We start from the raw sequence: 17529 nt of genomic DNA, 5'->3' as shown, positions 1-17529 counted from the left end.
ATCACGGTTTAAAACTCTGCGAATCTGTGTGGGTTATTTTCTCGATTAATCTTTTAGTGCACAGAGTAACACATGTTTCAAGTGATTATTTAATAGAGTCACGTCCACTTCAAACCAGGGAGTGAAGCACAGATGAAACGCAGGAATAAATGATAAAAACATGCTTGGCAGAACATATTGTATTCATTTGGAACCCTATTGTTCACAACATAGACTGAATGGTTCATACAATAAGTCATGTTTTCTTGGCCGTAAAACATCTGTAACTCCATTTGACTTTCTCCGCCCTGGTTTGGTTAATCCTACATCAGGCCTAGTTTGTAATTAACAGAACTAATATTGTAAAGAAAGATCAGAGTTGAATCACTCGCTGCTACATTAAGGCGGCTTTAACAAAAGAGTCTCATAATGAATCCAACAGCTCGACCATGTATTGTCAAGATTAACCAATTGAGATGAAATATGTTAATAAAACTCGTCATCTGAGGATTTCAGCTTTTACAAGCACCCTCAAGGCTCTCACGGGTGCTTTAAATTGATATTGCTAAACTCAGTACAGCTCTCTGTAACTTTATCCAAATGTTAAGCCAAAGTTCAAGCCGGGATCATGAACTCCTGCTCCTTGTTTATTTTACACCCTACAAAGTAAACCTTGTTCATAACTACTCTAACCCAATGTGCATATCTAACATGTCTATTACAGGTGCAGTGCGGTGAGCGAGGCCAGTGTTGTGGCCTGCTGCTTCACTCCCTGCAGCCAGATGTTTGTGACCGGCTGCACCCTCGGAGACCTCAAGCTGTGGGATGCGAACATCAACCTCCTGCATGCTGAGAAGGACGCCCATGACCTGGGGGTCACCTGCTGCAGCTTCGCGCCGCAGTTTAAAGTCGGTGAGTGTTTAGTGTTTAAAGGATCAGTTCACCCAAATCAACAACATATTTTAATTTATGTTCACTAGTGGTGTCTAGACATGCAGGTAGGTGGTTTGCTTGTTGATGCTTTGAAAGGTTTATTATTATTATTATTGATTAAGACATTTATCAAGCAAAAAGCCAAACCTGCTCTCTTCTTTCATGTGTTTCATGTTCACTGATGCTTTTTCCTGCTGTTAACCATCATAAACAGAATATCTTTGGGGTTTGGACAAAACAAGCAGTTTGAAGACTTCAAACATTTCATTGATCAGATGCTATTGACTAATCATACAAATAGTGTGTAGATTTAAAGATTATGTGAACAGAACACTATCTTGGTCACTGTGGACAGGTTTTATCTGCACTATTTCTTCAATAGATGGTAGTTCAACTTATTCAACTGTTATTCGCAGTATTTGTGATTTTGGGTGAACTAATCATTTTGTTTGTGACAGATTTTGTTTTGGCTTTTCTAGTTCATCTTACACAACATTAATTAAATCACAGATAAAACTGAAATCCTTCACACTTAGCAGTAACTTAAAAATAAGCTGTTGCATTGTATCCATGAATCAAAAATGTACATTTGCCACTTTAGGTAAATAATAATGGAAATCTCCTTTTAATCCAAACACTATATTTATGCCAGACACGGTGCAAAAGATGCTCGCTGTAACACTTCACAAACCGTCCGTCAGAAGATTTTTGTCTCCTTTTGTTATTGTAGTCAGTCGAGCGCGAACATTCAGAAAGAGGAACGCGGCTGTGTTTTGTTCTGCAGATGGCTGCTGTGTGGAGTTTCGACTGGCCTCCTGTGGACAGGACAGCCAGCTGAAAGTCTGGATTGTTTCCCAGCGTGAAGGGGCAGGTAGGCCGACCCCTCTGCATGCCTCCTCAACCGAACGCCTCTTTCTCTCTCCCACGTGAGATGGAGGATAGAGCTGAGACTGAGAGAACCTGCCGACTGCTTTAACCTTGAAATCGTTCTGCAGAATAGAGGAATTTTATTAGTGTGTGGAATAAATCAGCGGCAGCCCGACTCATTAATAATGGATCACTTTAAGACATTCTGCTGAAATACAGCAGCTGCAGAGGACAGTGTGGAGACGAGTGGGAGAGGATACAGGTGCACACCGTATATCCACTGTGACATCAATTTCTTGTACCGCCTACAGCAGGAAACAGACATCTCGTCCATGATTGTGTAACCGGACTGTATCTTCGTTTAGTATCTGATCATGCCATGTAGTTAGTTCCCAAGTAGTGTTGCCGTGGTAACGAGCGTTTCTAGGGAGGATGAGATGTGTCCCACATGATGACCCACTGGGGTCCACGGGGATTTTTCATCTCTGCGCAGCTTGTAGAAAGACGCAGAACAATGTCTGTCCTCGTTTTTTTTTCTCCACATTCTCTGGAGGAGCTTTCAATGAGGCTGCCTTTCTGAGATGTGCATTTATCTTGTCTTTTTAAAAAGGAGTGCATGCTTCAGCCCCTCTTCCTCTGTTTTAACAGAAAAAAAAGACTCAAGCATAGATCATGCAGGGAAGCAAGGGGAACATTTTGAACCTGGGAGTTCTGTCTGTATGGAGCATTTTTCTTGTTCGGGCTTACTTTGTGTTTGCAGATATTTTTATTCTTCCATATAAAAATGTAATGGTCTTATTCGGGCAAATTTGTTGCCTTTCGCTTTCACCAAGCAGCACACCTCTCGATAACACATCTCATTTAATTCATTTTCTAAAGTGTGCGGTTAGATGTTTGTCAGTTTTGATGTTTGATTATACGTTTGAGTTTTTTCCCTAACTGAGAGGTAAGGGTACTTCACATCATGAATATGCATGCGAATAACAAATTAAGCTTCCACAGAACCTGAAAACAGCCTTTTTACTCTAATGGAAAAGAGGGAGGTTTAATGTAATACATGTATATTTACAGGCGAACAATTTAGATGCTGCTACAGACAAGTTGATTTTGGCACATAGAATTATTGCACAATGAATTATTACTCTGTTCTCATAAGTGTCTTTGTATCTTAAGCTGCGCATGTCTCAGGTTTATTGCAAAAAAGAAAATCTTCTGTTCCCAAGCAGCTGTCAGCAGGTGGCACAGCTTTAAACCAGCAAAAAAAAGTGTGTGGTGTGTGGCATTCCCAACTTTGGTTACCTTTTTAAGACTCATTTCAAGGCAGGTAGGGGTTAGGGAAAGTCTCCAGGAAATGAATAGTCAATGTAATTCATGTAAGTAAACATGTGTTTGTTGTTTACCTCAGCCTGTGTCATGACGTTGCTACACACTCTCACCAGCCAGTCGGCTCCAGTTCTGTCTTGTGCCTTCTCGTCTGATGGAGAGCTGCTCGTTTCGGGGTAACGCACGCGTCACCACACACACACACAACTCCTCTTCACACGTGTGCAGCTCTAATAAACACCTTCTGTGTTGCCAACTGAATATTTACTTATTTATTTTTTGCTGTGAAATCATTTGCTCATTTGGGACAAATTAGGTTTAAATTAATCTCACCTCCCATGTTTTTAAATGCTCCTTTTTGTCTGTGCTGTAAACAGCAGATGCCACTGCTGAGCACTGATCCAGCTGTTTCTTCAGCAGGCCAACAGGAGGAGTGTATTTAGTTGTGTTTAAACTTCTGTTTACATCCCTCTGGTGTTTCTGGTTTTAATTCAAACATACTGGAAGTTAATCTGTGTTTGTAGCTGTTAAACATTTTAATCATCTGTGTATTTTTGTTTGAATCCATTTTTTTTGTTCATTCTGTAATGCAAATGCATGGATATGGATTATGTAAATAACTTTACCCAAATTATTCAACAGTTCGGTGGATAAAAGTGTTGCAGTATATGATGCAGTAAGTAAAGCACAAAAACAACTAAGAAGGCAGGTTTTTTTGTTTGGCTTTGCTGCTTCAGTTAACTACGTTTCTAAATATTTTATCCTAACTACTGTAAACACAGAGATCCCAAACGTTCCTGTTCTGTCCCTGTTTGTTTGTTCTTTGTTTACAGAAGCTGGGAACCCTGCTCCAGACTTTGAAGCAGCATGACAGGTAAATGACCTGACCTCCCGCAGCTATGCAATCTCTGCGCCTATTGGACAAATGGCAAAAGTTTCAGATCAAAACATGTGTTTTTTGCCTGATTAGTTTATCCCAGAAGCATTGGGTGCAGTGATGCAAAAGAATATATTGTAGCGCTGCTTTCCAGACAGTCATTGAGGTGGCACCGCAGGTGGACACCAGCAGAGCCCTTTGAAGTGCTTGAAAGGATTTAAGATGCACTACGATCTAAGACTGGATTTTAATTTATATTTTATTAAGGGTGGATTGAAGCTGACTTTTAAAGCCGATCTCTTCCGGTGCCAATTTTAGTCTGTCACACACGCCCTTCACATTTCTGCTCCTCTCCCTCCTCCCTGCAGGTACGTGACTGCTGTTGCTCTGTCTCCCACCATGCCGTGGATTGCAACTGGCTCTATGGACCGAACCGTAATCGTGTGGAGAATAGGAGATGAAGTCAGCAGAACTGGTAAATACTTAACATGAAATTGTTTAGGTTGGCGCCTTCAAATGCACAATCACTCCACTTTTTTTTAACAGACTGTTAGCAGTGGTTGAAAGCCCAGGAGCCATTTGGAGCAGCAAAGCCTCCCTAAAGAGTGTTTTGGGAGATATCCAGCAGGAGAAGCTCCTATTACATGTGTATTGCTGTCTGGCTGCAGTGTCTAGAGGAGGAATTGTCATTGATGTTTATTGGTGCAGCAGGGCAAAGTACCACTGAGCCTCAGAGAGCTGTTGTGAATCCTCTTTAAAAACACACAAAAAAGTAGAAAGTTCCAACCCCAAATGAAAGAAAACATTAGGAATACTAAATGATAAGGTGCAATCGTTAGACATCTGGAGGCTTTGAAGTTTCATCAGGGCAACTTCCCATCTGCCATTAGTCAGGTTGATGTTGACAAAGCAAATTCCATCTCAATGAAGATCTGCCTTTTTATGCCTCTACCTCCTTCTCTCTATCCCCCCTTTCCTTTCATCTTTATTTTTTCTTTTTCACATATTAAAGTTATTCTCTTTTATGTTTTTCTGCAGCCGCTGAATCAAGTCCGACCGTGTGCCGAGGTAAATACTTGCTTTCCTCTGTTTTGCCCCTAGAAATCTTCAGTTATTCACATCACTCTGAGCTAAAAACCCACTGTTTATCATGTTTGTATAGCTTCTGAATGTCTGGTTGTGTGAACCCATAGAAACCTAAAGGTGCTATATTGCTAATGGGGATGCAAAAAAAAAACTGCCTGGCTTTAAAGGATAAGGCTGCCATTATTCAATTTGTTTCTAATGCCAAGAAATCCCATTAAAAGACTAAAACAACACTATGTTGGTTCATCTCTTAACACCTTCCCAAGCCCATTTGTTCCTGCTGAATTGTTATAAATGCATCACAAATATGCCTCATTTCAGTAATTTAAAAAAGCATATGGGCACAGTAGGCGTTAGCCAGCACTGTGACTCTGATTGGTGCCGCCGTTCTCTTTCCCTTCAGGATTTAGAAGAAGAATATGTTGGCTGTCTGACTAAATACTTTAAAAACAAATGACATTCCTATCAGCTACAGTTGTACTCCATGTTTAGTCCCTTAGAAACAACTGTTAAAATGCTTAACTAAGATGGCGGTAAACATGATATCTGCTAAACATTAGCATGTTAGCTGCTGATATGAGCACACAACTCAAAGCTCTGCTGAGCCGCTAGCTGTAGGTTATCTATGCAAGTTTACCACCTTTAAACAAGACTATGAACGTGTTTTAAACAAGATAAACATTAAGACACTATGAACAGCCACTTGAATAAGATTTTAAAAATAAAATGGAACAAAACTGAATAAAAAAAATACAGTGCAGTGGAGGATGCAACTATAAACAACAGACTTGGGTTGATTGACTCCTTAACTCTCCCGTAAGTTTTGTTGGACCTACTGAGGCCGGACAACCTCCCCAGTTATCATTCTTATTCGTGTAAAGTTTGGTCAAGCAATTCCCAATAGCAGCCAGCTAGCTTTAACCTGAGCAGAAGTCTAATCAGCAGAGTGATTGGAAACACCTGTGTTCATGGAGGGTTAGCTGAGAACTGGAGGCAGCATGCTCTAACTTTGTTGACAAACTATGATATTGATTTTGACTTCCTATACTATGACTCTTTATATACTTTATGACATACTATTCTAGGACTTTGTGTATAACTTACTGTACGGTGACTTTATTACATCATTAAATTACTTTTTATTGACCACACTGACTTTAGTTTACATATTACTTAATGTCACTTTTTATAACATACTCTAATTAACCTACTATACTATTGGTTTTGAATTACTTTTATCCTAACTTATTATCCTACCTCTTTTATGACAAACTGTTATTTCGCTTGTAATTAGTATTCCAAAAAGAGACAAAATTCACAATAAACAAAGTTAAAGATGAAATTAATTGATATCATTATTATTATTTTTAAAGATTTTCCATAGATATCACAATTATTATCACCAAACTGTTTTTGCAGTGCAATTGCAATGTGATTTTTGGAAACTAATAGAGGTCAATGACACTGCGGAATAAGCGATCAATCTTTAGCTGCACAAACAATACTTGCTCGTACTTGTTTGTTGTCTTTTCATGGGATTTGTTGGCAATAAGAAAAATAGAGCAGTCTCCACATCTCCAGTCTTATCCTGTGAGTAATGGGGATGGTATAGAAGGCCCAGTGTCAACCAAGAACAATCTCCAGAGATTATGTAGCTCATCTGGCTTGCGAACGCCTTGCACTCCCCCAGGAGAGGCCGGAAAACGATTCTGGGGAGAGGGATGAGGAATACTTAGCCTAACCTGCTGCCACCAGGACCCGGCCCAGGATAAGCGACAGAAAATGGTCAGATAGATGATGAAGAGGGCCTCATATGTGCATCTGTCCATGTGATTAAACACTAACGTCTGAGCAGTCTGCAGTAAAGCTCTATGAGGTTTTCATGATTTTGGCACAGTGATTCCATGACTCAGCCTCCTAGACTGGGAGACTCCACACTCAAGGGCTGCAGAGAGGAGGTGGTGTTACTCTGCTCTCTTTCGTGCAGATAAGTGTGTATTTCCACTCGGTGTAACTGTGCTTGGGACATGAGTTATGTTGAAAGAGTTGCACTCTCGCCAAATAAGGTAAAACAACACTGGACTATGTATTTAGTGCTAATGTTAGCATGCTTACCGGTAAAGTAAGATAGTAAACATGATGGTAAGGATTGCCTGTTGAACATCAGCATGTTAGCATATTTACATTTATATTTTCCAAAAGCAAATCCTAACCTTGCGTTGGCTGTCATGCTATTCAACAGCCCTAAATAAGGAAGACAGGACAGGGGACATTTTGAGGTGAGGAGTGTCTTTTTTTTCAATTGCAAAACCTCACTCAATCTCAGGTGGAGGCATATTTTGAGGGGGTTATCGAAACCACAATCTCTTTTGGAGGAAAATATGCATTGATTGAGAATTGTCTCGGCCAGCGGTGGCAGGAAGAGGTGTGAAGGGGGTCGACCTAACGTGTGGTTAGCGCGGTAATGAGCAACACCTCCCAGGCTTCAGGGTTATGCTCGACACAGATAATGGCGGGCGATGGGGACCATGAGGCTGCCGAGAGGTGTCATTAGCGAGGCCGGCACACAACAGGCCAGTTTGTCTGGGACTCATACGATAAATGATAGTCGCTCACTCGCATAGTGGCGTGTGAAGGTTGATGAGCTGCATGCTGGCACAATCTGAAGTAACACAACCCTGGGATTAACTTTATTTTCTTTAGTAGATCACATGCTTGTATGCGAGGTCAGGGATCTGTGTGCAGTAAAGTAATTGTCACTTCCCTATCAGCGCAAAGGGAGTGTGTCCTTTTCTGTGGAGTGTAAGAGAAATCGTTTGTTTACATCAGATAAGTTTAGTTTCAGGAGATGGGGAGGAGATGGGGGTTATAATAGCAGGGCACTTGCTCCCTTCCTGTTGTGCGTTTTGCAGGAAGGAAGTTGCCGGGTCACTCCAGGCTGCTGGTGGCTGATTGGTCGGAGGAGGATGTGCAGAATTGGCTGTGCGAGGAAAGACTGCAGGAGCTCGTCAGCGTCTTTAAAGCCAACAACATCGACGGAGCAGAGCTCAGCCGGCTGAACAAGGAAACAGCAGCAGAGCTGGGAATTGGTGAGGACGGAATATAAAACACAATCACGCACATTAGTGTACAGTACACACACACGCACGCACAGGGACCCTGGGACTCAGTGTTTGTGTGGGGATTTACTGTTTGATCCTAAAACATGACAAGCTTCAATTGGATAGCATGACATAAGCCGCTTTTTTTTTTTTTTTTATTGACGCTTTTTTTTCTCCCTCACAACTCTTCCCCAAACAGTGATCTGATTTAGGGACGTGGAGCTGCAACGTTTCTATCTGCTTATACAATCAAAAATCACGCTGGGAGGACAGTACCCCACGGGATGACCTTTACGTCACAAACAATGATAATCCCTCTGAAAATAAGATTAGTCCCTCCAGGGTCGTCCAAGGTCTCGGTGTGGAAAGTCACTGTTCAAACTGCAGCCAGGAGGCAAGCAGAGTACAGTAGCTCACAATGTCCAGACACGAGCATCGATGTTTCACTTACTTTACTTGGTTTCTCACAGGGTTTTTACACCTCCGTTTTTATACACATTAAACAAAGGAAATGTATGTTGATTCATAAATGTTGTTATCTTTTGATAACTCTGGCACCAGATGTCCAAAATGATGTAGGTTTACGGGTAAAACCAATTTGTCCAGGCATCCTTTGTATAAGATTCACACCTGTGCCCCCGTTATGCGCATTACTATCTATTACACAATTCAACCATTATTGAATATTTCAGGAACCATATCATAATCATCAACGATTCTATGATTTTATTTTAAACCCTTTAAATAGAGTATACAAAGTGTTTAACAATAAAAGAATAAAACACAGTGAAAACAATATTATTGATAATACATAATTTATAAATGCACCTTCAATTGACATCTTATGAATCCAGACTGCAAAAATGTGTTTTGATCTCTCACCTTATTTCCCACATCACACACTGTGTGCATACACTCTATGTATGCACACCTGGTCAAATATTTGCTAAATGTTCACACATCTTCACTGCAAATTAAGATCTAATAACTTTTCCGTTGAAATGACACATTTTAATCATTGTTAAGCTTGTATTTCGTCTCCTTGGTGTGTGTGCTTTCTTGCTAATATTCCAGCACAGTTAGTTTCTTGAATTCTTATTTCCCCACACAGTTTTGAGGAAAACTCAGCACAGTTGACACACTGCATGAATGCCATAATGCCCAGAAAAGCCGTCTTTATTCTGATTACGGTGCTCTGTGCCGACTGTAATCATGTAACTAGCTGCATCACAGGCCCGCCCTTAATCACAGTAGAAACGCCCTTCTGGTTATTGTTGTTTGCTTTAATTGGACAGCAATAGACGCAGTAAAAAAAACAAACAGTACAGCCGACTTCCCTCGCATGCTGCTTAGTTATGCTCTATGGTTGTTGTGCTCTATTCTATGGACCAAGCCTCTCATCATTACCACAGAATAAGGACTGAGGAAACAGCAGATTGCCACATTTCATGTCCTTTTTGGGCTGTGCAACCAACAGCTATCATTTATCATGCATGCTGTTTGTTCAAAATGAGTATGCGTGCTTAGACACACACTTACACGCACAGAAAATTAGATTCAAGCTCACTTTACTTAATGAAATATTCATGAATCTTTGAGTAAGTGGGGGTGGGGGGTAGTTCCTCTCGGATATAATTCAGTGTTTCTCTGTGGAGACAGCCTTATTCTGCAGTTTTATTGTAGCCTCTCATCAAATTATCAATCTAAATGTAAAGTGGACCGTATAGTACTAACGGCTTCAGTCCTTATGAAATATGTGGGAACTTATGGAAATCTTAACCCTTAAAGAGCTGTTAAGTGCCGTTTTTCTATCGAATAGAGGGTCCTAATAGGTTCCTCGTGTTTCATTGGGAGAAGACATTTTGATTAAGCAACATCACTTTTCCTGTAGGATTCAAGGTATTTATGATTGTGACTGCAAGCTTCCACTGCTTCCTGTTTTACTTTAAAGTGCAATGCAGGATGTTGAAGGCACCGAGTTCATCGAGGTAGCCAGTCTTTGTCACGTGTACTTGAATGCTTCATGACTCTCTCCTACAGTATTGGGGAAAGAGTTTGAGTGCACACGTTCACAAAAACTTTAATGCAAACTACTAGACATACTTTAGTATTCTAAACAAAAATATACAACATATATACAGAAGCCTCTTCCATATGTGTTAAAAGTACAATTTGTCATCAAATCCATCTTTACGTCATACTGTCGTTTTTGTTTTGGCATTCTTGACATAATTTCCAAACCTAAAACCAGATGTTTTTTCAATCAATGACAAACACAATACAGCTCAGAAACTCTAGCGACCATTGAGGACACTGAGTCATCATGTCTGTGTTTTTTGGGGGAATTTAGGGTTTTTAGTAACATGGCGGGGATTACATTCTGTATTGGTGGATATGTTATGGGTTGATTCCAGTAGTTTTTAAACTGAGACTATTAAATTAAAAAAAGGAAAAAAAAAGGTTTTTAACGGAATAGATAAAATAATGAAGACATTTTTACGCTTACATTTTTTATGTTCTTCCCCCCCCAAAAAAATACCAGAATGAAGTAGATATATATTATTAAATTCAACTGCTAATGTTATACCCTTGAAGATAGAATGTTTTAAAAAACTGAACATGATATATTATTGAGAACGTCTCACTACATGTCTAGCAGTTTGAAACTACACCGTGAAATATTGCAAGTATCATAGAAATATGATATATGTGGAAATGCATGAAATAGTGCGATAGGAAGGATTCTCTAGTTACCGGATACATTTACAGAATATCTCTTGGCTCAATAGAATTGTTAAACTGCGTTCTGAAGTCATGTTTCTTGTGCATAAAAACAATATATTTGAGACAAAATCTCTTCAGGATTTTAAAAAGCTGGTCTGAATGAGTTTCTACTGCACCTGCTCTCATTCACCGTATCTCTGAGCTGCCGCTTTACACACGGACACACACCAATCATGAGGCTGTAAAAGTCCTCCCTCCATTCAAGCAGGTGGGGAAATTTGCAGTTGATGACAAACTCAAAGGGTGCTGTCAGTGGGCAGGGACATGCAGCTGTGTGAGAGCAACTTGTTCCTCCTTTGGCCCTTCTTACATATTTTTTTATTTTTCTGAGTAGAATAATGAGATGTTAACTTTTAAACTACAACCCACACAAACTCCTCAGGGGAGACACCTTGCATGAGTTGTGAGGCAATCATCACGCAGTAAACATGTCTGGCGCTTTGTGTCTGGGCACAGATTGATTCCGTGGAGGTCCAGATTTATTCCTGCCTTTGTTTTATCTTAGAGGCCAGAGAGAGGACAAAGGCAGTCTGTCGAGTGACGTCGCTGATTCTGTTCAACAGGAAAAACACATATTTAGAACTGTTAATGCGTGCTAATTATTGGATGCCTGGTGTAGCCTCCAGAAGAACTCTGTTCAACAACTTCTCTCGTTCTCTATATTTATTTACTAAATGATCACAAGCAAAGTAGTCAGCGCTGCAATTGCAAAAGCAGTGAGTGGTACAGCCAACACGCAGGTTGGGTCCAGAACCACTGCCCCCCAAACGGAAGTGGGGCCTTTCATACACAGGTTATCGTCACAGGTTCGTCTCGCCTCGTCCTAACATCTGATTGGCTCTATCCTGTCAAGAGGAGGAGAATCCCGTGTTCTCATCTTTTCTCACAAGACTGGACCGTGCAACGACCCGTCTGCTTCACTAATGTCAACATACTGATAAACAGTTGTGAGTGTTGAAGTGCGCAGGCGTGTGACTGACTTCCCTTGAGAACTGGACCTTTCATAGACACAACCAACTCCAGCTGCATAGCTGTGTTATACTGACCTCGCTAACCTGAACTTTAATAGGCATGAAGAGTAATGGAGAATATCTGCAGAATATAAGGATTTATATTATCAGAACACTAAAAAAGATACTAAATACTGGACTCTTTTAAGGCTGGCCTAAACACCTTTTTATTCAAGAAGGCGTTTTTGACTTTATTTTTTATTATAGTTTGTTTTAACTATGTTTTAATGTGTTTTACTATATATTGGCTCTGTGGCACTCTGAGATTCTTTTGAAAGAAAAGTGCGGTAGAAAAGAAATGCATTATCATCATTATTATTATTATTATTATTATTATTATTAATAAACACACAGTCAGTAGAGGAATGGATACAAATCATCTTTGCATCACTACGTTTCAAGTCTTATGAGAAATTGCACTGCATGTATTTCAAGTACCAGTTTTACTAAACGGTGTGTTGGTTTCTCAGAGTCGGTGGGCCTCCGCGGTCGTCTCCTGCGGGAAATCGAGGCCTTGAAAGCGGAGCCGAGTGGTTCCGCTGCCCCAGATGAGTTCCTGTGTCCAATCACCAGAGAGCTGATGAAGGATCCAGTCATCGCTGCAGGTTAGACAGCAAATGCAGAGAAACCTGCCCATTGTGTCGGTGTGTGTGTGTGTGTGTGTGTGTGTGTGTGTAAGGCATCACAATGTGCGTCTGCTCCACAGATGGGTTTTCCTACGAGCGAGAAGCCATTGAGAGCTGGGTCAGGGGCAAAAACAAAAGCAGCCCCATGACGAACCTGCTCCTCCAGACCACGCTCCTGACCCCCAACAGGGCTCTGAAGATGGCAATAACACGATGGAAGCAGAGCAAGTAGACAGCAGCTCATTTTAGCTTGTTAGCCAACTAAACAGGAATGTTATCGTTATACTGGAACTGCTCATCTAATAAGAAGTGCTCTATTTATCATTGAGTAATTACTGATAATAAAGATGTGTTCATGGTGCAACTCAGTACAAAATAATCAGAATCCAAAAGCTCAGATAAGTTAACAGATATTTACTTACTTAGTAAAGAGTCCTGTTTAGCAAAATATCTGCATACCTGCTAATTGTAAGGCATTTTTATTATACTGTATATGTAATGATACGATCACTTGAAGCAACACTATGTAACTGAATTTGAAATAACGCATTTTCTCTAATTCATAAACTAAATGCGCCACTGTTCAATACAGTGGCGCATTTAGTTTATTGGCCATATAATGTTTACGCTCCTCTTTAGGCTCATGACGATCATCAATTCCTCTTAACTTGGGCAGACTTGTGTTTGAGAATAAAAGTCAGCAGACCTGTTAGTTTGTTCCTCAGTGGGTCTTTATTTCTCTCTCCCATGGTGGCTATGGCAGTAATGTTCTATTACAGTATGTGATCACAGCTAATAAAGCTCACAATACTGAAAACATGGCAACAATTGCATTTAACGTACATATTAAAATAGAGCGGATGGCACCGGCCCCAAAACTGTTTTTCTGTAATATAAACTGCAATTGTAGCATACAATTAAACTCAACGTTATTGAGAATCATTAAATGTCTTATTAGCTGTGCAAAAATAACTATATAAAATATATTGCTTTTACAATTAACGAAGCCATTGGCGCTGTAAATAAATTAAACTAGACAGCAACAACAAGCTGATACAGAACGGATTTCAATTCAAAGTTAATGGTGATTTATATAATGTACAAACACATTTAACAAATGTTTTTTAAGAACCTTTAACACCTTTTAAACAACATTGTGCATAAAACTCAAAATACACAAGTCTCAATTTGTCAATACACTTAACATAGATCTTCACAGAAAAGAAGGACAAATACATATTTATATAATATACACAAGAGGATCTATAACATCCTTCGTAAAACACAGGAATGCCCGTCCTTTTAGACTTTCTTACACCTTCACTGAGGACTTTCCTCTTCCTTATCTCTCTTCTCTCAGCACCATGGGCGTAATGAACACAGTTCAAACCCCATTTCACTCACCATAAACTGGTCTGTAATAACTGAATATGTTGTTTAAGCACTTGCGCGGCCTAAGTATGTATAAAGTGCTCATTGTCACGTTGCGTTGATGAGGACTGTACACTACATGTCCAAATACTTCCTTCAGTGCAATGTCTCCAGCTTGGCTGAATGACGGCCGACATGTTGTCATGTAACAGAAGCAGACAGCCACAAGCGACGGGTCGGGAGGAGAAAAATCTGGAGCATTCGGTACACTGCCTGCAGTCTGTATTCACACCGGGAAAACAAACGGCTTGCAGACTGTACTTCATGCAAGGCTCAAAAAGAGACAATTGTGTTCGGGGTTGGTTTAAAACAATAATAATTAAACAACTCTTCACTTGAGCTTTTTGCTTGTTTGTGTGCGCTGTGGACTGTATGAAAGATAAAACAAACATCTCTACACATTCGACTCTATAAACGATCGCTTTGGTTTCATTGAAGCTCCGTGGATGGCAGGATTATCTCGGGCGAGGCCGGGCGGCTTGGGTTTACTGTCCATGAACGAGTGCGGCATCGCCAGTGCTGGCTTGGACTCTTTGTAACAGTTGGCAGCTTGGCAGAACTTCTCTGTGAATTCCTTGGCGTGCATGCCGTTTTGTAAGCTACTCATTGCCATAGCACCCTGAGGTGGTGGAGGTTTGTGCTGCTCCTGGTAAGTGCTCACTGTTTTGGCGTAAGGCATCTCGCAGTCGACAGGTAGCAGGGCCATCGCCGACATGTTGTGACACACTAGACTGTCGGACGAGTGGTTCAGCCAGCTGCGGCCCGCAGAATGCAGACTCGGGTAACTTTGCAAACCGTGGTGCTGCTGCTGCTGCTGCTGCTGCTGGATTTGCTGCTGCTGCTGGAGAAAGCGTGCCGTCTTGTCAATGATGCCCATGAAGGGTCTGGGTTTGTACTCTGCTGCAGAACTGGCCTGTTGGCTGTGCTTTGTTTTGTCAGAAATCTTGGTGCGGACGTCAGGTCCCAGCTTGCCGCTGTCTGATAGGCTGCTGCTGGACGCCAGGCTACTGGTGGAACTGGACACGCGCATGCTGCTGCCGCCTCCTCCTCCTCCTCCTCCCTGTGATCCTATTGCACCGCACATCCCTTCCTTTCCTGGGTCAATGTTGTTGCCCTGAGGTCCGGGACCAGAGCAGGCCAAACCATCCAGGGAGGACGCAGAGTGGACAGACAGCCGGTCTTGGCCCTGAGCCTTGGAGCTGCTGCAGGATAAGTAGGAAACCTGGGAGGAATGAAGGCTCTCGTTTTCACAACTGTGGCCCGTAGAGGTGGAGGCAGCCGCCAGCGACATGCGGTTCCCGTACACAGGCTCATCAGCTGGGAGCGGCAGAGGGCTGATGTCGATGCCTGGGCCCGGCCTCAGGATACTGGACATGTGTCGGCTCGGTAAGGGACTGGAGGGAGCGTATTGAGGTTTGGCCCCTGTCACGCGGCCCCCCGCGGCCCCTCCCCCTGCCTGCATTGAGCTCATATGCTGGTTGGTCTTGACTATCTGGGCTTGCTTGGTTGGCTGCAGGACCAGGCCCTGTTGGGCCAGCGCCTCCCGGTGCTCTCGAGGGTACCGGTGGAGGGGCAGCCTGCTGGGGCCCGGCGGTGAGCTGGGGCTCAGACTCTGAGGGCCCAAACTATTGCTGACGGGCTCAGAGGGTAAGACTCTGTTGTAGGAATAACTGTTCTGTGACCAGCAGGCTTCAGTCGGTCTGTCGTGCAGCGAGACATCAACCTCCTCGTCTTCGTCCTCCTCCTCTTCCTCCAGGATGTCTCTTTGTCCTTCCACACTCCTGGCAAGGCTGTGCTCTGAAGGGTCTTCCTGTCCGTCGTCTTGCTCCTGGTCAGACTCGTGACCTCCAGAAGCCTGGCTGGAAGCAGCTGCAGCTCCAGCGACTCCTTTAGTCTGAGCGCGCTGCATCTGTTTACACTCGTCTTCTACTCGAGCCAGCAAACGGCGGATTTCCCGGTTATTGGGGCACAGCTTGGCTGCTTCATGCAGGTCAGCCAGGGCCGCTGTAAACTGCCTGTGGATTGGAGAAAGAATGAAGGGAAACATTGTTACCGGAACCAGACTGCATAATTAATCACCAATAACAACCACAGGAGCAGTGCTCAATAGTTTACCTGCTGCTTCTTTTAGCTCTTGCTCGAGCGTAGTAGGCCTCGTAGGATTTGGGCTTCAGCTCCAGTGCCTTCGTTGCAAACTCCTCAGCCATCCCAAAGTCCTACAAGAAGAGCAGAATTAATAAATGAGTTAGCCAGATGGTATTCAAGCTCGATGTCAATCACAAAATTAAAGATTTTAAAATATACAGTACACACGTTTCGTCTTTGTTGATTGTTGTATTTATTGCTTTGAAGAAATAACAGTATTTTCAAACTAAGTGATGACAGAATTCGACATATGCCACATCTCTCCAGCAGTTTTGCTCTGTGTAAAGAAATAAAATGCCTGGCAGGCAATGCCCGGGTGCTGTTACTGTAGAAACACACCATAGACAACATCATGGTGCCTGTTCCCCCTAATCTCCCTCTAGCTTTTGGGATGTAATCACATTATCAGCTGGTTTGCTACAAACGTCTTCCTGCTAGATTTATAACTAAGACTCATGACTAGACTGAGACTTATGTAAACAAACTTCTATGAAGAGCTTTTCTGTAGAAACAATTATGCAGAAATTCAGAGACAGCTTAGAAAGTCTTACGTTTTCTTCAGTTATTGTTTAAATGTCCAGTCCTTCTGCAATAGTCATTAATTCATCATTCTGTGAAATCTCTTCTCGGCACAGAAACTCTGGCTGAGTGAGCAGACAGGCCGGCACATGCAGGAATTGAAAAGATTTGAGGAGATTTGAGTCCACTGCCCAGTGGGCTTGTAGCTTCCTCCCTGCTGCCATCTGAACACTAACAAGCTTCCCCTGCCCACACATGCTCAACTCATTTCACAAACTGGAGTCCTAGTCACTGATTCATCTTTGCCTAAAACATTTCAAAACGTTGATTCGCATAGGAAAGCCTAATCAGCTTCAGTTTTATTAAATGATGGCAAACACTCTATAAAGTTACTGTGAACGTTTAAGGAAAAAGAGATCTGAACTCAAACATAGTGGCAGGCGTTGGGTGGTCAGTTAACACATTTCACTTTAAAATAAATGGGACTCATGATTGACGAGTATTGTTGGAAGTGTAAAAGTGAAAGCAGGACTTTTCTTCATTCATGTGAGAATATTTCTTATTTTCTGGAAGCAAGAACCTCCCCAGCTGTGATTTTTAGGAGACTGGACTCTTCTACCAGCGGGTATAACTTTCGGACGTGCACTGGCAGGATCTTTTTCTGCTTCATGGATTGTTCTCTGTCAAGAGACCAAAAAACAGGTCTTGCTGAATGGTTCAAAGTGATGCCTGGACTAATAATTACTAACATACATTTGATACAGTTTCTGATGTATAAAGGAAATAATCTAAGAGGAAATTTGTTTCTACAATTCTTTAATTATTTTGTTTGTGAAGGGAAATATGCT

General features: G+C 41.9%; 2 protein-coding genes across 2 annotated transcripts in view; one reads left to right on the top strand and one right to left on the bottom strand.

The window, feature by feature from the left end:
* The window catches only part of LOC306747546 (WD repeat, SAM and U-box domain-containing protein 1), a gene marked incomplete at both ends in the record, with an annotated part of 13378 nt that extends 560 nt beyond the window's left edge, over nt 1-12818 (top strand). Inside the window, 10 exons of the mRNA XM_079230603.1 lie at nt 704-891; nt 1697-1783; nt 3185-3278; nt 3745-3778; nt 3936-3976; nt 4348-4454; nt 5018-5047; nt 7978-8154; nt 12431-12565; nt 12667-12818. Coding sequence (XP_079086729.1) covers nt 704-891; nt 1697-1783; nt 3185-3278; nt 3745-3778; nt 3936-3976; nt 4348-4454; nt 5018-5047; nt 7978-8154; nt 12431-12565; nt 12667-12818 — 1045 coding nt within the window. The remainder of the gene's footprint in view (nt 1-703; nt 892-1696; nt 1784-3184; nt 3279-3744; nt 3779-3935; nt 3977-4347; nt 4455-5017; nt 5048-7977; nt 8155-12430; nt 12566-12666) is intronic.
* Nucleotides 12819-13307: 489 nt separating this feature from the next.
* tanc1b (tetratricopeptide repeat, ankyrin repeat and coiled-coil containing 1b) overlaps nt 13308-17529 on the bottom strand; it is a gene marked incomplete at its 5' end in the record, with an annotated part of 80582 nt that continues 76360 nt past the window's right edge. Inside the window, 2 exons of the mRNA XM_079230737.1 lie at nt 13308-16032; nt 16133-16233. Coding sequence (XP_079086863.1) covers nt 14412-16032; nt 16133-16233 — 1722 coding nt within the window. The 3' untranslated portion in view covers nt 13308-14411. The remainder of the gene's footprint in view (nt 16033-16132; nt 16234-17529) is intronic.

Source organism: Taurulus bubalis (genome assembly GCF_910589615.1).
Source record: "Taurulus bubalis genome assembly, chromosome: 15".
Taxonomy (NCBI): domain Eukaryota; kingdom Metazoa; phylum Chordata; class Actinopteri; order Perciformes; family Cottidae; genus Taurulus; species Taurulus bubalis.
This window is presented reverse-complemented; position numbering and strand designations above follow the sequence as displayed.